General features: G+C 39.1%; 1 protein-coding gene across 1 annotated transcript in view; it reads left to right on the plus strand.

Moving 5' to 3' along the window:
- The first annotated feature begins 1,091 nt into the window (after nt 1–1,091).
- The window catches only part of MMP2 (matrix metallopeptidase 2), a 32,738-nt gene continuing 8,528 nt past the window's right edge, over nt 1,092–25,301 (plus strand). Inside the window, exons 1-9 of the mRNA XM_064671183.1 lie at nt 1,092–1,409; nt 4,874–5,100; nt 6,467–6,615; nt 8,709–8,837; nt 10,442–10,615; nt 16,260–16,433; nt 18,256–18,429; nt 19,496–19,651; nt 21,396–21,549. Coding sequence (XP_064527253.1) covers nt 1,266–1,409; nt 4,874–5,100; nt 6,467–6,615; nt 8,709–8,837; nt 10,442–10,615; nt 16,260–16,433; nt 18,256–18,429; nt 19,496–19,651; nt 21,396–21,549 — 1,481 coding nt within the window. The 5' untranslated portion in view covers nt 1,092–1,265. The remainder of the gene's footprint in view (nt 1,410–4,873; nt 5,101–6,466; nt 6,616–8,708; nt 8,838–10,441; nt 10,616–16,259; nt 16,434–18,255; nt 18,430–19,495; nt 19,652–21,395; nt 21,550–25,301) is intronic.

The following is a 25,301-nucleotide window of genomic DNA, read 5'->3' on the forward strand; positions in this document are numbered from 1 at the left end:
CCTATGTTAATAGGAGTCATATCTGGAAAACTTTCGCTTAACGTTCAGTTAAGCTGTGACAACCTTTATGGTGACATAAAACCCAGAGGAACTGTCATGGCTGGACTCATGTTCAGTAGAAACTGTAGACACTTGGCTGGTCAGAACACAGTTTGCATTCATGTAGAATTGCCTGAATCTTGAAAACTACCTCCCATCTTGAAAAGTCATGAGCCAAACCCCTAGATTAGGGGTATTCAGCTAAAAAAAAAATTCCACTTGTAATAACATCTCAAAGCTGGCAATATTATGAATGACAAAATAAATAGACTGTCCATGACAATGTCCATATTTACACGCAAATTTCAGACTAAGGCAGCTGCACTAGCAGATCTATCCCCCATTATAAGCAAATCCTGAATTTTGTACAGTTCCCCTGATATCAGTTACTGAAGTTAATTTCTATTTCTGAATCTGCCTAATTATCTCTTACCCCGTAGATTAAGGTGATACACTGTGCCTGTTGGTGGCAAAGCCTCCAGCTGGCTCTAAACCCAACAAGCCACAAGAATCTTGTTCAGAGCTCTGCACGTTTTGCACAGAGCAGGGGGGAGCAAGGCTCACACCAAGTGTGGGTGAGCCCTGTGTACACAGCCTGTGTAGCCTCAGCAGGAATGGGACAAGGAGTCTGTGCAGGGTCTGCCCAAAATCCATAATCAAAATGTTTGCTGTAAGGCACTGTGTAGGAGCGTGACTGCACATGACTAAAGCATGTCATTATGTCTGTGACATAAAAATAGGCTAAAAATAAAACAAAAAAAATAAAAATTCTTAGCCAGGAAAATAATGTTTAGTAATTTCTTTCTCCTTTTTTTTTTAATTTAAAGTATAAATGGGACTCCACATTCAAGAGAAAGCCAGATTTTATTTTTTTCCTGCACTCTGGCATAAGCAAACACTTTCATGTATGCAAATGAGGAGAAAATGTGTCCTCTTTCAGCAATAATAAGTATCTGCCTGTTGCTACCTTAAAATCACAGCAATCACATCTGGTAACTGCCCTTTTCTCATGTTTCCACTAGTTTTCAGACTTCCTCTTGTGGTAGCTTGAGACTGCGCATCTGGATGTTTTAAACATACAAAGGAATTGCTAGAGCAAGCAAAAGGGAAAACGGTGCCGAGACTTAAGATGTGCAGATAAGCAACTGGTGCACCGTGCAGCTAAAGTAACAGAGAGACGGTGGGGAAAAGCTTTTTCCAAAGAGGAGAGCACAAGTTTAGGCAGAATGAAGACTCACATTGGCTGTGGCTTCGTTTTTCAAGTACTATTCATCCAAATATATCTTTTTAACAAAACTATAGCTGCACCATCACCAATCATTAAGTTTCCTGGAGACAGCACTCCCAAAACAGACAAAGAACTAGCAGTGGTAAGTGTTGGATTCATCTTTGCTTCAGATTTATATTGTTGTTTCATAAGCAGATGTTTCTTTCTTGTTTCAGCTGAGGCTAAGGAATTACTGTAGCATTCTCTCCCTGGAGTCTCTGGAACTGCTAGCTAGCTAAGCAAAGGTATCAGCTTTCAAAAGTCACAACTGGAGCCAAGTAATGTTTCCTCTCTTAAAATTTTTAAAGCCAGCAAAGAAAGTGATTTGTTTTGTTTTGTTTTGTTTTCCTTAAGTCTGAACATACAAAATATTTTCATTAAATCATCGAGACAATGATCAAAAGATTGCAATAGTAAGAGGGGAGAAGGGCAAATAAGAGACATCTAGTTTTCTTACTTTAATCAAATAGAAGTGAAGGCTGTTGAGACTCCCTTAATGCATGTAGCACAGCTTTCAGAAGTGTATTTTCCAGAGTGTTTACCGTGTGTTGCATAAACACAGCTTTAAAGGACATTACAATTGAAAGCAGGCTTGAATTTCAGAAGCCATTGTGACTAGTTTTGACTTTGAAAAAAAATCTCATCAAGGGTTTAAAGAAATATTTTTTCCCAAATCCTATCTGGAACAGAAAAAGGAGTCTGGATTTCTGTGATATTAGCAAATTATAGCTATAACTCTACAGCATTTTATTCTAACCTTATTTTAGCCCTGTGGACCTTCATAAAAATGACATTAAAGAGAAGTCCATTTAAAGGGAGATTGAGATGGATTATCCTTATTTTAGCATGTAAATTATAGACATTTCTCTTCTTCAGCAGTAAATCCATTTTAAGGAAGATTGAGATAAATTATTCTTATTTTAGGGCATAGAGATTTGAAAGTTGGTCACTTTTCCCTAGGAGTTTGTGTGCATCTTGGGAAATCTTGCCAGGTTAAAGAAGGTCTGGGGGAGGGTAGAGAGAGAATTTCCAGATGGCAGCTGTGTTGGAGAGTTTAGGAAAAACAGACAAACTGACCCAAAAAGGGCACTCCTCAGTCTTTAACAAAACAAATTCACCCAAGGTTTTGCCTTAGCAGCACAGCAGCCAGGGGATGGGGGGGTGGAAGGGGCCAGTGCATTTGGGACAGTAGAGTGGGGTCCCACATGTCTAAGTAATTTAACCACTCTCAGATAATCTCTTTTCTTAGACACAGCCAGGCTTTTATTCAATAACAGCAATCCACATCTCCCCTCATCTGTTTCTTTCCAACAATCTATTTATTATGTGTACTCAGAGGAAAATTACAAGCTGGTTTAAGTCTGTAGTTCTTCTTTGTCTTTCTTGGAGTATTCTTGGGTAATGCTAACTGACTGCCTTTCCTCACACCCTCCATCAGAACAGCCCCAACACTCAGCATCAGAACACAAATTGCTATGCTGCAGCTGGACCCTGTTTCATTAATGGGTTGGATCAAAATTCCAGATCACCACAGCTCCCTGCTGACTCTGGGGAAACTGCATTTCACAGCCTTGGCCAAGATGTGGTTTACATAGACATTACATTTTCTTCAAAATTCTGTTTTAATAGAACAGCTGGTCATGTTCATTTCTCATCTTCAGTAAAATTTCCATATTAGAAAACATTGAAAGGAGTTAGCTTTTTTATTTAAAATCCTAGCAAGTAAAATTATTTAGCATGCCTCATTTTATATTTGGTCATACATCTCTCTCCCAAACCTAAACTAGCAAGAGCAGAGGCCTGATTCTTGACTAAACTTCAGTTCTGATGTACAGTCTATATGATATCATGGTACCTCATTGGGAGATGCAAGCAGAAGCATCAGAAAATCTATCAAACTACATCAAAGAGAAAATTGGGATAAGAACAGAGCCTCCAAACTGGCTTGTTTGATTATGTTCTTAAGGTATTTCACATAATCTCCACCAGGCCCCATTAACGATGTGTAGACAGCAGCTAAGTGGAAGCAAAGGTGAAACCACTCTATGCCCTTTACCTGCCAGTGCCACAGTCTCTGCTGGAGAAATACCACATCAGAAGTTACAGAAATCACAAAAACTAGGCCCACTCTGTGCTTAATCACAGTGGATGGAGAACCTTCTGAAGGAAATGGCGTAACATTTTGATTAAATCCTTTTCTGAGTAAGCCCTGAACCATTTCCTACGCAGGGCAGATGAGGTTCCCCTGGACTTCGTGAGGAGGGTGGCGAAATTCAGGGTTGACCAACTACAGTCATCAAATATCCTTCGCTTTATTTTGCTGATGTTGTGGTCTTATCCCCAGTCTCCTGGGTGAACTTCAGCAATTAATTAGACACATAAAGCAAGCTTTCCCTTGAGAATACTCTCTGGCACAAGAACTTAAGTGTTCAGTCATTTTGTCAGGCTTCTTGTAATCCTCAGTTTGAATAAGTTCTCCCTGATACTTCTGATATATTTTTGGCAGCTTTACCTTATTTAGTTGTTTTCCTACCTGTAGTTAATATTTTTGATACAATACCTGAAGGATGATCCTTCCTCTGCTACAGACCATTTTTACCAGAAAGATCACCAACCTGCAGTCTTCTTGTCTAACAGCACCATGGGCGAGGGCACCTCTCAGCTCTGTGCTGAGCTGCCATTTGGGTGGCCTGCACAGCAGTTTGGGAACAGCTGCCCTTTGACTTGGCTGTAGCATTTCTTTGACAGCTCTGCATCAAATATCATCAAATATCATAAACCCATACTTGAGAGAAAGAGAGGAGACTTGAGGGAAGAGAAGAAAATAATGGGATTTGTCCCGTCTTTTTGGCCTCTTATGACTATTATTTTTATAATGAGAGATAATTTTGTGGACTGCCACCACGATTGTATCAGAAACATCAGTCTGGCCATAATGTGCTGGAGCATTCAGTGGAGTTTTATGTACTCAGATCTTGATTGCCTGCAGTGTCCAAGCAACTGAGATGATACCAAAGACCTTCTTCCTCAGGTCTTAGCAATGTTTGACTCCAAAGCGAACACACAAAACATTCAAACAGCTCTGTGCAGTCTGAATAAAAAATGGGGTTTTTTCTTTGAAAATAATGCAGTCTCATTTGTGAGGTTGCTTTGATACTTTGACAAGTTTCTCAATAATCCAGATTCTTCCAAGAAAACATTACACAGAATCTAAAACTGTAAGCAGGTTTAAACGTCATAAAGAAACAAACAAAAAAAAAAAGACAAACCCATTTTTACTCTGTAGTTCTACATTAAAGTTCTATGCTCTACTTGCTAAAAGCAATTCATTAAGTAAAGGTGATCGCTAATAATGGAAATGATTGCTTAATTAGCAATGTTGCGTGATCAAGGATGTTTTGTGTCAATTAAGGAGATTCTGCTGCTGCCTCAGTTACTAATTTTGAAAAGAAAACTTGCAAATTACAGATGGAAAGGTAACGCCAAATTACAGAATTTATTTGTGATGTTTAACTGTTTCTTTTATGAATGTTAAAGTCTTTGTTCTCTGCTTTTTTTTTTTCAAAGCAATACCTGAATAAATACTATGGGTGCCCAAAAGACAATTGCAATTTATTTGTCCTGAAAGATACCCTGAAGAAAATGCAGAAATTTTTTGGGCTGCCTGAAACAGGAGACTTGGATCAGAATACTATTGAGACAATGAAGAAACCCCGCTGTGGTAACCCCGATGTAGCCAATTACAACTTCTTTCCAAGAAAGCCAAAATGGGAAAAGAATCATATAACATACAGGTACTGACTGGTGATGGTGGGTTCTGCTCACAATAACCACAGTGCTCTCAAGAACCAATCAGACAAACCACTGAGCACTGGAGTAGGTGCTTAGAGGGCTAAACAGGATTCCTTGAATGAGAATCCCCTTGTGTTTGGATAACCACCAGATGCTTTAACAAATACCTCTGTCACTGTAATATTTCAGGAATAATCATCTCAAGATCAACTCTATGGTTCTGGTTGAAACTAAAGAGATTTGGGGTTTACTCTTTGCTCTGCAGCAAGCATCCTGAGGGAGCTGTAGCAGGAGTATCTCACAGTACTTATTGATTGCAGAGGCCAAACTCATCTGCATTCAGCAGTCCTAAGAATGGATCATCAAATAAGTTTCAAAATCAATCATATTTCAAATATATACAGACATGAGTTAAAGCAAGTCTCCTGCAATAAGTTTGGCACATTTCAATTTCTTCATCTTCAGCTAGAGAGTGAGGGACCAATACAGCTTTAATTACAGTCAATAGCAAAAAAATCATTACCTTGAGGTGGCCCAAGAAGAAACTTTTAGCACCAACGAGAACAAGCAGCAGATTTGTCTTAGCTGCTTGACTTAGTCTGCTGCTCCCTCACAAGTTTTGACTCAAAGCATCCCTCAGGCTGTGACTAACCTAATAAACACTGAAAAAAACCATGGTAGCCCTCGCAGCTCCCACTTGCTTATGTGCTTCCTCTGATCCTTCCTCATCCTCCTTAGGCACAAAGTAGTTTCCCTCACTGTGCACAGCCCCAGCAGAAATTAATTGGAAACTGGTCTTTATACAGAGGACAGTGGGCTATGAAATAAGGCACAAGGAAGTCCAATTAAAACATATGAAGAAGAAAGCAACGCACTTCAGAGTTTGTCCCTTTCTCACGTCAGGCCTGTGTCTCTGTCTTATGTGCTTTTTTCTCCTATTTCCCACAAAACCTACACACTAGTAAAGAATTAGCATTCAACAGGATGAAACAACAGACAGCAGAGGAGGGAGAAGGGCTGCTTTTCTGAGCAAAACCATCCACACTTGAAACTTTCAGAATGTTACTGAGCTCCTTTTCTGATCTCAGTGCTGATGCAAAACCCAGAATATTTTGTGTAAGGCTCAGTGCCAAGCAGGCTTTACAGCCTCTGGATATATAATTTTCTTCTTGCTGCTGCATCAATTCCAAAATAAAATAAATAACAAGAGCCACACCTAAACACATCTCTAATCCAAAGGAAGGTGTTTAGATCTCATGTGCAGCAGTGTTACCTCTGAACTGGTTCACCTCTGAACCTACTCAGCATGTAAACAACTAACACAGGGAGTAGGTGTGTGAGTAATTAACTCTTGCTTTTACCTCTAAGGATTATAGGCTATACCCCGGATTTGGATCCTGAGACAGTAGATGATGCCTTTGCTCGAGCCTTTCAAGTCTGGAGTGATGTCACGCCGCTGAGATTTAACCGAATAAACGATGGAGAAGCAGACATTATGATTAATTTTGGCCGATGGGGTATATTTTTCTGTTTTTACATATGTTTTTGGTTTTCTTCCTTTCATTAATCCCCAGTATTGGAATGATCCACCCTCAATAAGTAGCACCCATGAGCCTTTCTGGCAAATCTTGTCCTTATTTGCACTTGGCTTATACAAGCTAAAATCTAATTTCACAAGGTTTTTTTTCCTTACTTATATATGAGAGAGAGAGAAGTATTTCTACAATATCCTTCTACTATATTTATCTTTCCAAAAGAGAATTGCTAGGGGCAAAATTTTATTTTTAAATTTACAAATCAGAAATGAAACTGAGAAATATTGGTACAGATCTGCAGATGATGTGAGCTGGCTTCCTGCCACGGAAGAGAATGGAATGCCATCATACCATTTATTTATAGCTCTGTACGTTGTTTTCCATTGATGGGGTGAAGGCTGTAACATATTGGAGCTTAAAAATGGATTTCAATTTTGACTCCATAGCTGGCTTCCACTCTTTAGCATAGCAGAATGAAGGCTTTCAATGTGTTCTTTGGTCTTGAGGAATTTAAAAACATGGATCATAAACTGAATTATGATTTGAGTGCAGCTAATTATAGGTGACTTGATTCATTTTCATTGTACATGCCTTCTCAATTAATTTTGGTTTCCTCTGAAAGAATGTTTATAGCTTTTCCTTGTAAACACAGGGAATTTTGACTTCTGGACAGTCACAGAATTTTTAATACTAATGAAGATACTTGTACAGCCAATCACTTGGGAGGTAGACTTTGGAAATGAAGTGAACAGTTCAAAGAATAACTGAGCTCTTTGTAAAAGCCTTCATTTCAAGCTGGTTTTCTTTGCTTTAGCTACTGATGAGTTGACCTCAAAAGCTTCAGAGATTCTGTACACTCAGATTTTCAGATCCTCATCCAGGCCAGCTCGGTTCACAAAAAAAAAAAAAGAAGTCTTATAAAAGCATAAGTGTTTCTGCTGGTTTTAGAACTTGCTGGTTATAGTCAGCTCAGAAACTGTGGGCAAAGAGCTCCTTGCACATTCAGTCATTCTTATCACTTTGCTGAATGTCACATCCACAGGAGCTGAGACATCCCCAAGTTTGTTTCCTTTTTAACCTTTCTCTTAAGCAAAGAATCTGCTTTGAAATAAATGGGAGTAAAGCATCTAACGTATGTTAAAATCTTCTCCTTGACAACTGACACTACTCTCCTGCAATGAATGAACTGAACTAGTATTAAGAGAGTGACACCAGCCCGAAATCAGTGTAGCAGAGTAGAGAATCAGGCCTGTGTATTTAGGGCTTCTGTTAAATGGCAAGACATCAGACCAAAAGGCCAGAAATGATGCAATTAGAGATGCTGGCAGCCAGCTTTGATGCACAGGTCAGTGTGGTGGGAAGGCTATGAATACCAGGGCTATGCCCGTGCCAGCCTGCCTTACCCACATGTGGTGGACTTCCAAGAAAAGCCTACAGTGTAATAACAGGAGAGCTACTTAACCTGCTGCTGCCCTGTGAGCTGCCTGAGCCTCAGGGTCGTTGATGTGGAGGAGGAATAGGCTCCTTCAGCACTCAGAGCAGCAAGTAAGATCAAGTTTTCTCGAGGCTCACTGCTGAGACACTCAGCTTTGCTTTCCTGCCTGAAGTAGTGAGAATCCTGCATAAAGAAAAGAGTAGCCTGCAAAATGAAATCTGACTTTACTTTCCAATTTCTGTGTTGGAGACTGATACAAATTACCTGAAAGTATCCCTCGTCTGCAATATTTATTTTACAGCTCCCTATCAGTCTCCATTGAGAAGTAGCAGTCATACATCTAATGCACAATACTTCACTGTTCTTCACAATCTTTGATTCCTTTCCACAATACTTATGAGATATAAAATAACATGCTGTGACAACTGCAGTACTGACACTTAATGTTCTTTTTAAGAACTGGCTGCTTCTCTTCTGGTTCAGTCTTGCCAGCACAACCCGAACCAATAAACTCCCTCACTAGAGTATTCTGCTGCTGTCTTGAATAGGGAAGTGCACATGATAATCATCATTCATGTAGAGAGTCTGACAGAGCTGAGGTCATTAGAAACTGCTCTGTTTTGTCTGCTTCCTCCTGCAGAACATGGTGATGGCTATCCCTTTGATGGCAAAGACGGTCTCTTGGCTCATGCCTTTGCACCAGGGCCAGGAATTGGAGGAGATTCCCATTTTGATGATGATGAACTGTGGACTCTTGGAGAGGGACAAGGTACCAGACTTTTTAATGTTTCAGAACATATAGCCTGCTGGCTGCTGTATTTTAATGCTGTTTCAGGGCACTGCACTAAATGTTTTCATTGACTGTCAGTAAATCTTAGGAGGTGAATACTCATTTATATGATTTTTATGATTTAAATTGTTCTCTACAACAATTTTATGTAATTCCTTAATAAATGTCACAAAGGATTTCCCTTTCTGTTCCTCTACTGCTGCCTCATGAAAAACTGAATTAACAATAGGCCTGATGCTGCACAACCTTCACAAATTGTGGTAAAAGTACAAAGCCATGACTACATTTTTGAATGCTTCAGTTCTCAGGCATTCAAACTACACCACCTTTTAGTTCATTTGTAAGAGGCCAACTGGTCAATGTTTTTCTGCTGACATACCCTTTTTAATATTATTTAAGCTGTGGCTCCAGTTGTTAAAAGTAGAGCCATCCACCTGAGCAAGTTTTTATATACTCACAGTATCAAAAAACAACTGGAATATAAATCACTCATGCTGATAAGCGAAACAAAATTGACATCAAACAGTGGATTAAGAACACCTCCAAGAATCTTTAACAGGCAGTTCTTACACTTTTTAGAAGAAACAAGTGAAATTCAGATAATATCACCTGACATAGACAAACAAGACTAAGTATTAGTAGTTCGGAACCTCTTTTTCTGTTTGAACTTTTCCACAACCATATAGTACTAATTATAACTCTTGTACTGTAAAATAATTTGGAACACTTAGAATAAGAACAAAAAGTCATGTTTGTCTTTCATTTCATGTTCTAGTTTTCTCATCTGTCCTCCCATGAAAAAAATAATTGAACTTTAATACCAAAGTAGTCATCTTCCTTCTGTTGGGCTGTCTTTTACCTTCAGTAGAGTCACTGACTAGTAACTGTACTACCTGGACTGGATCTCTGCCCCAGAGACAGAAGGAAAATGTTTTCCATATAAGTGAAAATACTACACAAGCAACCAGTTAGTTACTGACATTAAAAGAAATGCTATGGATAAGTGAATTATCTATATTAATATATATGTATATATATATTACAGCACCAATACTGTAGCCATAAGACCACATGTGATAAACTGTAATAAATCCCAGGATCTGGGTGTGCCTACATTTCCACCCTGTCCCCCTGTGCCCAGCAGATCTCATTCAAGTCACACTGGAAATAACCAAGTGGTTTATGAGGCACGAGGCATGTTCAGCTCATGTTCAGCTGCTGCCTGGAACCTTTGGAACTATACTGAACATTTCAGACCATATTACCAATAAAATTAAATTACTAAATGTATTAACAGCATGTTTATAACTTTGCCTTGCCATGGTAACAACATATATATTTTTCTGGGCTGATTCTAGCACTTTACTGTGAGTAATATCCATGTAATTCTTTTAAAATTGCCAGTTATTATTTCAGCTCTGATCATCATGCCAGTAGAGAGACCAGCAGCATATTGAATTTCAAAGTGGAAATTCAGACTGCATTTCTATATCAGTATCTTCCAGGAAAAGAAGATGTCCAGAAACTGTATTTTTTATATCAGTTGGTGGCTAATTTCACCACTGCATTTGTTCTCTTTGTAGTGGTTAGAGTGAAGTATGGAAATGCAGATGGTGAATACTGCAAATTTCCCTTCTGGTTCAATGGCAAGGAATACAACAGCTGCACAGATGCAGGACGCAATGATGGATTCCTCTGGTGTTCCACAACCAAAGACTTCGATGCAGATGGCAAATATGGCTTTTGTCCCCATGAATGTGAGTAAATCAATGTTTCTACTGTTTTTTTCCTGGTAGACTTTTCCCTTCTTAGTTGCTCATCCACTTCTCCTTGTACTTTTCCCGCTTCCTTTCTGGCAGATTTAGATTTACAGCTCCTCGTTATCTCTAAGCAGATAAAACCCATTACACTCTCCCTTGGTTTAGAAGAGTTTGTAACTGATGAAGAGCCAGGCCAAGGTCTTTCTCTAAACACACAAACATTAAACGTGTGCCTGAAGCAATGTCAGCCCCATATATACATCAAAGACACTCCAGGTTGAGTTTTACAGTCAAGGAAAGACCTTTGAGAGTAAGGATTGGGCCAAATTTGGAGATGGAAGACACTAAATGACAGAAATGCCTCCCTAAATTGCAGACCATTCCACAAACAATTGAAATTGCATCTTCTGCAAAAACAGTAGCTGAGAAAAATGAGTTATTAAGGATGAAACCCATTAAGTCAAACCTCCATAGCTTTGCTTACCAATTTTACCAACTGGTGGCCCAGGTTGTATAGGAGCCCTTGCAGAGCAACGTGACACTATTATTGTCACAAATCATCCTTTAAACGATCTCATACTGCTTTTCAAAATGAAAATTACCAACTTTCAAGCTAATATCTGTGCCAAATTTATTTATATGTTGATACATTGCAAATTGCTAGCCAGGAGACCACTTGCATTTTTAGAATTTAGGGATTTATTTTTAATGCATGCCTTAGGACTCCTCCTCATGAAGCAGGGACAACAGCCCACTTTAGATATGGGAATTAATGTCTTTCAGAAACCACAACACTGCATCAGTATCCATACAAAACTGTTGGAGGGTCTAGGAAAGCTATGACTGCACTTAATTTCTAACTTTTTGGAATGTGAACAGAATCCTCTGTTTCACAAGCAAATGATTTCACATTTGGAAACACTCATTTAAAGATTGGACAAAGTGTATAATGCCTTTATGTAGCCAACACTTTTTAAAAGTATACACAAGTTTATTATCTTTCAAACGAAATTATGACAATATGTTTCCTGCTAAACAACAGGAGCACATTTTTCTGTGCTTGAAAATCTTGATGAGTCTTTACATCTCGAGGATACAACATTTTAGAGATTTTATTAGTACAAGTGTGAATTTCATCTCCTGTACATCACACAGCAGGAAACCTTTAGAGAAGCAATTAAGTATAATTGGCTGTAGCCTACCGAGCAAGCTAATCAGCAGTGAGAAGAGTAGAGGAGGTAAGCTGCTTTTAGCCCCTTGTTCCATCTCCTCTTTGCCAGTTCCTGGCACATATATTAACAGACATTCCCAGAACTGCAGTTTCCCACATTCATTTATTTCCCTTTGTACTGCTATTAGCTTTGGGTAGATATTAGCAGGGAGTGCTTCATCTCTTACCTTACATATCAAGCAATGGATCCACAGGGTCTCTAAAACTCCTGCCTACTACTGCTGGGTCATAACAAATAATAAGAGAGTTACAAAAGAGAACAAACCAGAAGGCAATGGTGCTTTTTTCAGACTCCTGATTTTTTTAATCCTACTTAAAACACTAGTACTAAATTTACCTATAATATTATGGCTACATGCAATTTGTACAAGGAAAGAGAATGGAGATTGCTGGAAGATAATTAGTGGTGCTTAAGATGCAGAGCTAACAAAACATCTTCAGGGGTTTGTGAGCCCAAGAAGGCACAAGCACAGCCCAGCATGTCCCAGAAGCCTCACAAGTATTATAACACATGTACGTGTGTTAATGTGCTCGTGTCTGCTAAGAACACACGAGGTATGTGTAGGTAGAAAAAGTTCAGGTGCTCTGTCTCCCAAACTTCTCCAGTATCCTATTGCAGCCAAGCACTAAGTGGACTCCTGCTTGACAGACTTTGGGGCTTTTTCAAGCTTGCTTGCAAGACCCTACAGTTTCCAATACAAGATTACAGATTTTCTGCATCGGGATGCTAGTGGTTTCCAAAGATAATCTGTTGTAGAACATGTCAGCCTTCTAGCCCTGAGGTGGTAAAAAATTATTCTTGAATTTCCAAACCCCTAACTGCCTGGTACAGATCACATCTAGAGCTGGGATATACCACAATGGCAGCTATTTATACAACCACAGAGGATGAACAAGCGGGAGTGTGAACTTTTAACAGACTTCAGCTAATAAAAAAAAAAAAAGTTATCATTTAGTTGCATGACTTTCAGAAGTAGCTTCTTTAGCCTACGATTTCCTTCAGCAGACTATATGTATGCACATGCACTTACCTGCACAATCTTTTTGTCCTGAAACTTTGCTACCTCCTTCATTTCCCGCTTTCCCCAAATCTTATATCCCTCAGATTAATCCTTTCAGCCAGAAAAGAGAAAAATATGGCTTATTTCTTTAAAATACTCCAAATACTTAGATACAGTCAGAGCAAAGCCCAAATTATAGGTAACTGGAAAAATGGAGATCCATGTACCCTAAATTATACCTTTGTAAAATCCTAAAGTCATACAAGGCTGAATAAATAAGCAGTGAAGCACTGTCAGGGAGAGTTCATTCTGAAAGTGAAGTTCCTGGATATGCTTGTGTCAAGGTTTCTGAAACAGAACAGAAGGAACAGCCTTTTGTTTCTGATGTAATTGTTTTGCAAGATCCACGAACAGTTATTCACAGATGGTTCTTATTAAATCCAGAGTGGCATTGTTCACTCATTATTCCAAGTTACCATTTGCTAAACCACAGCAAATAAATTCAGATAGAGGAGGATTTACATCAGAGTCTGTGTTGGGGGCAGCATTCCTAGTTGCTGGTCTTTGTTTCTGTCATGTTTAACTCACTGAAGTGAGTTTCAATTCTTCTCAGTATAGCCATGGTGCATACATGGAAACATTTTTAAAGCTATGGTACTGCATCAGGTTTTTCTAAAGTAAATCCTAGATCAGTACCTTAATTTTGTAAACTGATTCAAATATCCTTTGTCAAAGCAGAAGAAAGTAGAGCAGAAAGTTACTACACAAATCCTGTGCAGATGTGCCAAACCTCCCCTTTGCCATATGGGATCAAGGGATCTTGAATCTCTCTCTTTACTCAACTCCACTGACACTAAAAGCAGTTTAGGCTCCTGACTTTGATTCTCCAAAATATAACATTGCTGAAATCTGTTCTCTGCCTGTACCCCCCTCACATCAGCCACGGTTCTCACAGGCTGCTGCCCGCCTGCTCTCCCAGGCAGAACCCTCATGAAGCTGCACTACCTCCACCTTGGATCTGTGCCACAGGGGTTTTAGCAGCCTTCCAGACTGAGGTTTCCTGACATCACAACTGGTGGACTTTTCTAGGAAGAGCTAACAGTGAAGCTCACAGACTGGTAATGCCCAGTCCGAATCTGCTCTCACATCAATGTGTCTTCATCAAGTTTTAAATTGCTGAGCTTGCCATGAGGCAGAACAAGAGTCAGGCCCTTTAAGATCCCCTTACACATAAATGAGGCTTTTGTTTTGGGGAAACTGACCCAGTCTCTGTCTTTAAATTTCATTTACATTATAGCAATTTTATAGTTAAGGCAGGAGGGCAGGGGGATTGAAAACTTAATAAACCGTTGTTACTATCACATGATGTTGCCTCAAGCAAAATGAAAAGCTGCATTTTGACTGTGACTCAGAAAGGCTGCATGCAAAGCAGTAAGAGACCGACTTTCCATATGGTTTTTGCAACTTAGCCACATGTAAACCAACATAAAAAAAGGCTATTAAAATGCAGAGTTTGCCAGACCCAGAGCTGGAAGCAGCTCATGTGGTAAATGAGTCATCTAAACAACTCAGTTTAATTTTCCCCTCCAATTCTATAATTTCTTTATTAAAAAAATAAAGTCTTTCTCCAATCACAACAACCACAGTCCTAGTTAATGCACCTTTTTGAACTTAGTACAACATCTGAGACAAAATCAAGTATTTGCCACTTGCTCTTTCGGGGAGGCACAGTGTGTGTTGCAGTTCCCTCTGCCTAGAGACAGGATCTTTGTGCAGCTGTTTCTATGCCCAGGATGCAGAAGGATAGAAGCACTCTCTCAGGCAGATCAGAAGTTCAGTGAGCTCATATGTGAGCCAGGACTGCAAAACTCCAAGCCCTCTCATTAGTGGGACTGGAACTTACTTCTGTAACTTGCCGGTTCATGTCCCTGATGCTGTGGCCAGTTACTAGTTTAAGTGGAAAAGGCAAACTGAACCATCTGTGTCACAATACTCCATTGTTAGAACCCTTCCCAGTCACCCTTAGGGCACAGAAAGTCTGGTGGGTTTAGTTACTGCTACTCTAAGAAGGGAAGCACACCCATAAGTAACATCACTTCCCACTGATGTATCTGAAGCAAAGGTAAACCCTCTCGAATCCTACACAAAGACACCGAGGCTGTAATGGCTGGTTAGTCATCAAAAACAACAACAGCAAAGTTAGAACTGACCTGTATGCCTTCCCACATACATATTTGCAGCTTTAACTGAGTGAGAGAGAGGGACAAATTGCCCTTGGGCACCTCAGAAAAAGTCCAAATCGTGCATGTTTTACACTGGGAATTCAAATATTCTTAAATCTCCAGGGGAATTAGCACACAGCTGCATGAAGGATTTTTTGTCTCTGTTCAGTGCAAGGCCTAGAGCAGTTTGTTTCCTTCACAGTTTCTCCTCACCAGCACATGGCACTCACTGTCCTGCCATTGAGGATTCCCACAGATAGAGCAGCCAGAGAAGACACTGGCAGATTCACAAGGTGTCAGGTGCTCCAAGCCACCTGCATTTCCATGGAATTCAATTTGGACATACATTTTTTTAATGAGATTTTATCTGTCTTCCTCTAGATATTCCAAAAAGTTTACTAAAATCCTAAAAGAGATCCCAGAACCCTTGAGTCAATTTAGTCTGCACTCCTTCACCCACAAGAGAGATTTCTGATTCTCAGAGTTGAGCCACAGGGCTGTGTTTGTGCATGTGGACAGACAACACAAGACTAATACACAACCTTCAGGAACACTGACCAAGCAAAAGACAGGAGAAGCCTCCAGTGTTCAGCTTTATTGGAGCAGCCTATTTGTGCTCTCTTGCTCATGTATTGAGTGCTTGTGCCCAGCTCTGGGGATTCTCAGAATTGGGATGCAAACCTAGAGGAAGAGCCTACAGGTTATTATCCAACTTCATTGTATGCCAGCATTTTAGAGAAACTCTGGCCAAAGTCTGCCATTCTAGCTAACATCTTTGACACAAGGTAAATGAGTCAGCAGAGGATTAAGGACCGTGAGTGATTTTCTCGGAATCCTCTTTCTAAATGTTGTTTTAAGAAGGAGTATCAATATTGTGTTATGAGGCAGGCTATAAAGGATATACACAAAATCACATTCAAACAGCTTGGTAGAATTTTCTTCATTCCCAACTCACTTATAGAGATCAATCAGTCATTCTTTTCTCTACTCTTGTGAGACTGTAACATCCCTGATCTATCTTGCACTTCAGTGTTGGTGTAAAATAGAGGTTCTAAGTGTGAACTGCACCACATATGATGACTGTCTAACTCTGTCCAGACCTTCACACATTGCCTCTGGCACGCTGTGATTCCTTGTTGATGCTGAGCCTTGTGTGTTGACGTTTTCCTCTCTTGTTCTCCCTACAGCACTTTTTACGATGGGTGGCAATGGTGATGGGCAGCCATGCAAATTCCCCTTCAAATTTCAAGGCCAATCCTATGACCAGTGCACAACAGAAGGCAGAACAGATGGATATCGATGGTGTGGAACCACTGAAGACTATGATAGGGATAAGAAGTACGGATTCTGTCCAGAGACTGGTAAGAGGAATGTTGCTTGCATAACACAGTCTAATTTGTCATTGTTTTAAGTAACAAGTCTCATTTTGCACACCTTCACCGGAGCACACAAAAGTTGGTGAGTTAGACCCAATTTCAACAGAGGTGGCCAAGGAAGTCACTGGAACAGGAGCAATCTGTGTAAACATTGTATGCCATAGCACACCAGGTTTATCAGGGATACACAAATGTCATTGAACTGGCTACATGGCTATCACTGTGGGATAATTACAGGCAGATTACAATTTGTTAATGGCCCTGGAAGAGAAGTCTCATATGACAGAAGAAAGCGTGAATAATATTTTAGCTTAATACATTTACACTTGAAAAAAAGAAATCCTGTTTAGTATGTCAAGCTTGTGTTAATAGATCTTTTCAGCAATTCAGAATTAAGTGAAATGATTTAGCCACAAAAATAGATTTCAGCTTTCTTCACAATTTTTTGTACTTTTTGAGTTTTACCACATAAAGGAGCAAAAAATAATTTATAGCCTTGTAATGCTTGGCAGGTGTTCAATTTTAGGATACAGATTAGAGCCACAAGCACTGAGACTGTCTAAGTTAGCTATGGCAGTTCTAAAGTCTCTGGCTTTTAACAGAGCCAAGGGGAAACTACAGTCACCCTGTAGATACATTTCAACCTATATGCATCCTGCCTTTTGATTTTTTGGAATCTTTTGAAAATGGCCTAACCATTTTCAGGAGAGATTTGATGAACTGGTATTTGGCTTCCTGTTACTTTTGATAACCAGGTGTAGCACTTCAATTTTACATATCAGATGATTAAAATCATAATAAAAGAAAGGATCAATTTAAGTATAACTTGCTGCACAGTTAGAAAGAGAAAATTCTAAAGGATTGTTCAACAGACAAAAGAACCAGTATATCTGGAATCAATGTATTCAAAGTCCTAGGTAACAGTCTCTATCACTGAAACCAAGAAATACATTAGTTTAAGCTACTTTTTTTCAGCATAAAAGGCTATTGCTTGAGGTAACTGTGATTTTTTTTTTTTTTTAATTTATGGCTTACTAATAAGTAATAATGAATGATAAATAAATACTATTAAATAATTAGGGTCACAACCAGCTTTGTCTCTGTATTGCTCTCATGAACCTTCCCAGAATATAGACCGTAATTTGAAAGGAAATGTAATTGCCAGGTAGTTGTGTAAATGAATTTTAAATAGCTTTATACTCTTGTCATATCCTCTTCATGATACCTACTTTAAACTGTTATTTACATAAAATTACACCGTCTTACCTCTAGAAAAACTTGTTAAAAAAAAAAGTTATTCACATTTAATATATTCTTTTCTCTAGAAAATGTTTTAAAATCATATGGGTTTAAAATGCACCCTGCTGTCAGGGTATAAAAAGGTTCAGTGGGACACCCACTAGCCAGGTGGATACTCAACAGTTCTTTAACCTTTCTGACACTAATCCTACCTTCCATCTATTTGAGACAGTTTTAAAATATCCCCAGGAAAGATCACCAAAAGATACCTGCCAGGCAATCACCTTCCACTAAACACTGTTAACTGCTGCTGTCTCAGAGCTGTGAACGTGAGTCTGGGGCTCACTCTTACTCCCAATCAAAACTATTGGCTAGTTCATTGCAATGGCAATGCTTAGACTCTTTTATTCTCTGTCAGACAATTTTCAAATATTACTTTTAATCTCGCTCTTCATATTCTTTAAAAGACTGCAGTTTTTCTCCTCGCTCTCTGGTTTCAGTGTGTAGTGTAGGAGACGACGCAAAAGGGATCCCCCTTCTCACTGCATTTTCCCCTCATTTTCCACAGCCATGTCAACAGTTGGTGGAAATTCAGAGGGAGCTCCTTGTGTATTCCCCTTCATCTTCCTTGGGAATAAATATGATTCCTGTACGAGTGCAGGGCGCAACGATGGCAAGCTCTGGTGTGCGTCCACCAGCAGCTACGACGACGACCGCAAGTGGGGCTTTTGTCCGGATCAAGGTAACGCAGTTTGTCAGAGCAACAAACAGCAACTGAGCAGTGACCACAGTGGTGGCATCACACCTTCTCCCCAGCCCAAAATCCGAGACAAATCCCCGCATTTAAATGTGAGACTACAGCTAAAGAGCCAGTCCCAGAGCTCATCCGCATGAAATAAACAGATTTTCTAAGTTTATAATTATGAAGTATCCTTCCAAAATGTAAACCAACCAAATAAACAAATAAATTGATGTTTTTCTCCCCAACAGTTTTCCCCTCCAAAGCTAAAAGCCACAAGTACTATACTATTTCACTAGTATGTAGTACACTGATATTGGCCAAAATAGAAACAAATGCTAAATGTAAAAAAACCAATACATTTGTGACTCATACCACTAAGGATGAAAAACATGTTTAAAAAGTGAGACAGTATAAAGTTCATATGGTGAATAAGGATATTTAAAATTATTTTGGTTAATATTTGTCCTTATTTCTAACATGGGCAAATTAAGTGCAGCAAAAGGCTTTTTTCACATTTACAAATAAATGTAAGATTCAGGTTTTTCTTTTAGGAAGAAAAAAAATGCCAAATTTCAGGTACCGTTTGGGCATAATTAATAAAAGATCATTTTATGATTTTTAACCTAACAATATTTGCTACACCAGTACTGATTCAGACTTACACATCTGCTTATCACTTACAAGCCATTTCAGGGTGAAAAGGAAGATTTGATATTTAGATTGCAAGTTTAATTTTTCTGTGCTTAAAAAGGATGTTTGATGTTATTTGCTACACTTCCTTTTTTTCACAGAAGTATTAAGACTGCAGTCAGAGTCACTTGCATGGGAGAAAGCAGCAAACATCATCTACAAAAGAGGTTTTAGAATCTCTCCAATGGAATGTCATTACTGGCAATATGTGTGACATTCACCACTGCAGGCTGTAAATGCTAATTATTGTGTTTACTATTGAGAGATTTTTTTTGATGGGCAGCAAGGAAAGTAAAATTGTAAGACTGTGAACAACCTGTGTGGCACAATTCTATTTACAGGAAAACAGCTAACATTATCTTACTGTGTTATTCAGGATACAGTCTCTTCTTGGTTGCTGCCCATGAATTTGGCCATGCCATGGGATTAGAGCACTCTGAGGATCCAGGAGCTCTTATGGCCCCTATCTACACCTACACCAAGAACTTTCGACTTTCCCAGGATGATATTAAAGGGATCCAGGAACTATATGGTAAAGTCCTCCCTCATCAGCAAAACTCATGAGAAAAGCATGCAGCACAGGTTGAAATTTGGGACTCAGAACTTGCAGTAAATTGCAAACTGCACAAACCCATCAATGCCAGAAACACCCTCTGTTCCTTTCTCCCTGCTTTTTTCATGTTAATAGCAGGGCTTCTACTTCAATCAAATATCATAATTTAAGGATGGGGGCTCACTAAATTTACTGAATGAGAAGGAGCTCCAAAATGCCCCATAACCAAACCTTTATATGAAAATTTCTAATACCTTTACTGGGTCAATGGAATGCCATGTTTGTCTCTAGCGTGAAACACCTGATGTGGTTGGGGTTGGATGTTACTTTCCATAGCACCCTGAGCTTCCCAGACAGCAGCTCCTGGTAGGAGGGGAAGGACATTGTTTCCTGTGTCCCAGCTTGGAAGCAGTTCATGTTATCTTCCTGCAGCAATTCAAGCTGTACCATCACAATAATGTGCAGAAAGTTTGTGGGAGCTGAAACTTCAATGTAAATGTATTTGGCAAGCTCCTGGAGAAAAAGTGGATTTAAGTATTTTTACATTGCTACATCTTTAAAATTTGTTATTTTCTCCACCAATAGTGTTAGTAAAATGCATAAGTATTATTATGATTAAAATTCCTTGCATGTATATATTTTCCACCTTGCAGAGGCACAAGTATACTACAGTCATTTCTATATACTCTTTCTCTTTCTGTGTTTTTCATTTTTCTACTGAGAGATCTTCCTAAGTGGAACTATATTCTACAGTATTCAACACTTTGGAAATTTTAATAAGAGTATACCAAAATGATTATCACATGACACAAAAATCCGATTTGAATCTTCATTTTTCCTTGTTCTTAGCTGCTTTAATTAGGAATGGGAATTGAGACATGGGCAAGGTTAAGTGAGTTTTCTAAGCTCATGCCGTGTATCTTTGATAAGAGTTCAGAATTTAACCCAGTTGTCTCAAGGCATAATTCCAGACCTGAGACAAAACTACCTTTTTTTCTTCTTTATAACTGATATAACCCTTTACAAACTGCTTTCTATATAAACCAATAATTTAAAAAAATATTTGTTTTCTCCCCTTATTAGTATTATCACAAATCATCTACACTCCATTTTTTTCATACAGTAAGCCAACCTGATGTCTAAGAGTCATATGGCAATAGAGCAGAAGCCAAATAATAAAACAAAATAAACCAGATGGAAAAGTTCATGTTCTGAAAAACACATTCTAACTATTGGTGAGGGCAGAAAGATCATGCTAATGGCTCAAAATTCATCTTTGTAACTAGGGAAATATTGGCACTTCCTTAAAAAAAGAAAAATCCTCTTTGACTACTCTCTCAGCAGAGTTGCTGATAATTCTGAGTAGAAGGACTTTGAAATGCGTTTCTCTTCCTTTTAGAAGCCAGCAAAACAAAAATTGTAATGTTAACTTCTGAACCCAGTACAGTCACTTCTGAATATCTCTCAGGTTAAACAGGCAGCTCAGCACAGACACACACAGGCACAACATCTCCAACGAGGCCACGCAGCAGATTAATGCAGGACTGGAAGCTAAGGTTTCCTCAGCTCTACTCAACCACCCTCCTTCTGAAAAGATTTTATTATAAGTTTTTCTCCTTCAAGCACTGCCTCCAAATGACTCCCCTTCTAGAAATCACGGTAGCTTGTGTTCTTGATGCAGCACTGTCTCAGTGTAACAGAATATCTCTGTCCCCCACCACAGAAGTGTCACCTGATGTTGAACCCGGGCCAGGGCCAGGGCCAGGACCAGGCCCACGTCCAACCCTTGGACCTGTCACTCCAGAGCTCTGCAAGCACGACATTGTATTTGATGGAGTCGCACAAATTAGAGGAGAAATATTTTTCTTCAAAGACAGGTAAGTGAGATAAATTGCTTACCAATGGGGTCTCAAGTAAAGGACTCTGTGAGACATACTCATCACAATCTAGAAATTTGTTATCAGATACAATATCTGCTCTTTGTTTTGTGTGTTCAGAGATGGCAAAGTGTCCTAACCAACTCCTAAGGGAAGCAGATGGCAAATTCTGGTTTTATGGGTAAATTATTCCACCTTCTTTGCCACAAGGGTACACTGCTGGCTCAGGGTCAACTTGGTTTTGACCAGGACCTCTAGGTCCATTTTCACAAAGCTGCTATTCCAGCCTGTTGGCCCCCAGTGTGTACTGGGGTTGCTCCTCCCCAGGTACAGGACCTCAAACTCGCTGTTGCTGATCTGCATGAGGTTCCTGTCACTTCATAGGTGAGATAATTATGTCATAAGTTCATCTTTCCTTAGAGATACTCTCAAACTTATTTGAGAGTCTGGAATTTTCAACTTCAGTCATTATTTTAGGCAGCTTTTTGACACTTTTAATTTCTGTTTTCTGCCTTACACTGGGACCGTGCACATCAAAATCTTGTGGTAACTGGGCTGGTGATAGTTCTAGTTAAAGTCAGGACAAGGAAATGCCACAAACCTCAAAAAAAAAAAAAACAACAAAAAAACCAAACAAAAGAAAACAGCAACAACAAAAAAAGACCCATTTTCTCATTTTCTGCTTAATTATACAAATTGGAGAGCAAAAATTAACCCTGGTGCCAGCTCTGCTGGCCTGTGAAGTCACATGAAGGCTGCTCAAAACAGTGAAGTAGTTGTGAGACACATGCAAACTTCGAAATGGATTGTAATTCAGCAATGGAAATCCCATCATTTTCAGGGGAGTAGAGCTCTGGAGGCATTATTATTTCTGATTTCATTTCATACAGTTTGTACTCTGGACAGAGGTTTCATATCTGATTACAGAAAAATTTTCCATCTCAACTTCTAAAAATACTCCTAAAAAAAAAGTAGTTCACCCAAAGCTAGTGGCAACATTCTCAAATGACTCTTTTACAATGGAGAAACTGTTTTAGCAAATCTTGGGTTTTAGCATAACTTTCATTATGACAGGCTAGTCCAAAAAGGATCTGTTCCTTTCCCACGTTCATAAAGAAAAAAAATCATGGAAATCCATGAGCAAAGTTTTGTTCTTGATTTGTTTTTAATTCAGGTTGAGTCCAAAATCATTAAATAACAGTGTTACACGACTCATGGCTGCTGTAATAACACATCCAGGACACTGGTGATTGAGACAGGCTCTGTGTGTGCAAAGCCTCCAAGACTGAAGATACCAAAGACATTTTTGATGCAAAAGCAGAGACATTCCTGATAAAACGTGGTGGCTGCACAGCTGCAGCTCCCACTGCTTTTGCCAGGGCCTGTATTACCCAGCTGCTCAGCAATGAAGAGCATCTCCTAAGGAGTATGGGACTTGGCAGCACCATGGTGAGAGACACTAAAGCTCCTTTTTCCCTGCCATAAATCAATGCCCAATTTGAAATCATTTATGCTCAGTTACCCCGAACACTCTCCCAACACCATTGAAGATTTGAGCCCACATACATTCACTGAGCTTGCCTAAATCAAACACTGCCTCCTGTCATATGAAAACATACAGAGCATCTGAAGGCGAGGGAAGTATTGCAACTCACCTGTTCATTGCTCCTTGCCAGATGTCAGTGGAAATTTAAAAGAAAGCAAGAACCAACAAACAAGTCTGCCTCACAAAACAGCAATTTAACACTTATTTCTATTTCCTGGTGATATACCTGAGTCCCATTGAAATTTTCAGCTAGAAGATATGAAAAATTAATTACTATGCTGCATGGTTTAGCTCTATTCACCAGAATTTTGTAACAAAAAGTCATGGTCAATTGGGTAATTTTACAGGCTATGGTATACAGTAATTCCTTCAGTGCATTTGCTTCTAGACCCAATCTATGTGATACCCAGAATAATGGCGCTTTGGGTTTGAAGTTTGACTTAATCTTTTTCATAGGCTTTGTATTTTAGCAATGCAGAAATGGGATTTAAAGCTTCTGACTGGAAGAACATAATATTTCCATTTGTACGACAGCTGCTTGGGGCAAAAAGGGTTCATTCGATCTGGCTATAGAGACACCCCTGATACCTTTCAAACTCTTCTTCTTGGCCATGTCAGCAGCAGGCTGAGATTCCAGTGATGCCTATTGGCAAGTAACAGCCCTTTTTTGGCCACAAAATGGCCCCAGAGTACCAAGAGATCAGCCCCACAGAAAGCTGTACTTGGCCCTTCCACCAAGAGCCCCACGACCCCAGCCCAACAAGTCTGTCAAAACTGGTGCCCATGTTTGCTAACACAGCCATCCAAGAGCATCAGAGTATTCACCTCAGCTCAGTGCCTTCAAAGCAAAGTCATTCTCACAGCAGTAAAACCCCTTTCAAGTTCCACAGTATTCCCATCCCATTCTCCTCTTTTTCTCACTCGTGGGCCTTGGTTTTCTGCCAGACTTCCACCTTGCTTCTGCTTTTGTAAACTGGTAGTCACACAGAGAAACAAGGTAAAATCTATTCCTAAATCAGCAAAGTGATCCAGTATTCTAAATAATCCCAACAAAACAGAAGTATTTTGCATTTAGATACAGTTGGTCTAAGAAGTATGCAAATACCAAAACAATCTGTTCAGACTGGCTCAGGCTTTATCTAACATGCAGCAAAAGCAGACAATTATTGAATTGTTTTGCTCTGGAATGGCTTTGCCTATCAGTCTTGCAGCTTTCCAAGTATCAGGCAAACAGCATTATGACTCACTTTTGGAATTCAAGAAACAAATGTCTATCATGTGTCGTGTGACTTTTATGATTCACGAAAATAAGCACAGAATCCAACTCTCACATGGTACAGGCAAAGAGAGCAAATAGCAAAAAGGAGGTCAGGTATGATTAATTTTTTCAAAAAAAGTGTTTTCCCTCCCTCCTCAAATCAAGGAAATGAAATTATTGCATTACTGAAGATGCTGTTGGATGTAGAGAAGAGCTGAACTTTTCCACTGGGCACAAAATGCTGGAGAACAGCATTTACACAGATGGTTTTGTTCTGAGACTGAAAAAAATTCAAACTTCTGAAGTTTACCAACACATTAAAGAAGATGTACTGATTTAGGCCCTTTAGATAACTGCATGCAATAATAATGATAATGGCAAATGTTGGTTATGTAAAAGTATGATGTAAAATATCTAATGTGACAAAATTAATAAATCTGTCTATAAATGTAGTATTAAAATTTAATATAGAGGAGTAAAAAACATTTTATCATGTTCAAAGTGAAACGAGAAAGCCAAATTTATTTTATAATTTATTTTACCATTTCCTCAATGAGTAGAAATAAAAATACCTCCTACTTCATTCAAAAACAAAATAAAATTCAGCATTGACGAAGTTTCCCATTCCACAAGAAAACCTCAATATTTTAACAAGACCCTTGAAATGTGTGGTTTATTAAAAACCTGGTGTTCAAGTCTCCATTGGCTCTGAAAAGTTTGGAATTCATGCAGATAGCAATTATTAGAGCTGATTCAGCCATAAATCAGAGCCAAATTTGACTTAGAATTCTGTAACTTGGATTTTTAAAGGAGCTACTTTCATGAATGCAATGTTAGAAAGATTTTTGATATGAATTTCCATTCCATATCATATTGGATCTGCTTTTCTGTCTAAAAAGAGATTCATGACACAAATGGTTTTACCTTTTACAGCATTTCATATGTGTT

This window comes from Pseudopipra pipra, chromosome 14 (assembly GCF_036250125.1).
Source record: "Pseudopipra pipra isolate bDixPip1 chromosome 14, bDixPip1.hap1, whole genome shotgun sequence".
NCBI classification, from domain to species: Eukaryota; Metazoa; Chordata; class Aves; order Passeriformes; family Pipridae; genus Pseudopipra; species Pseudopipra pipra.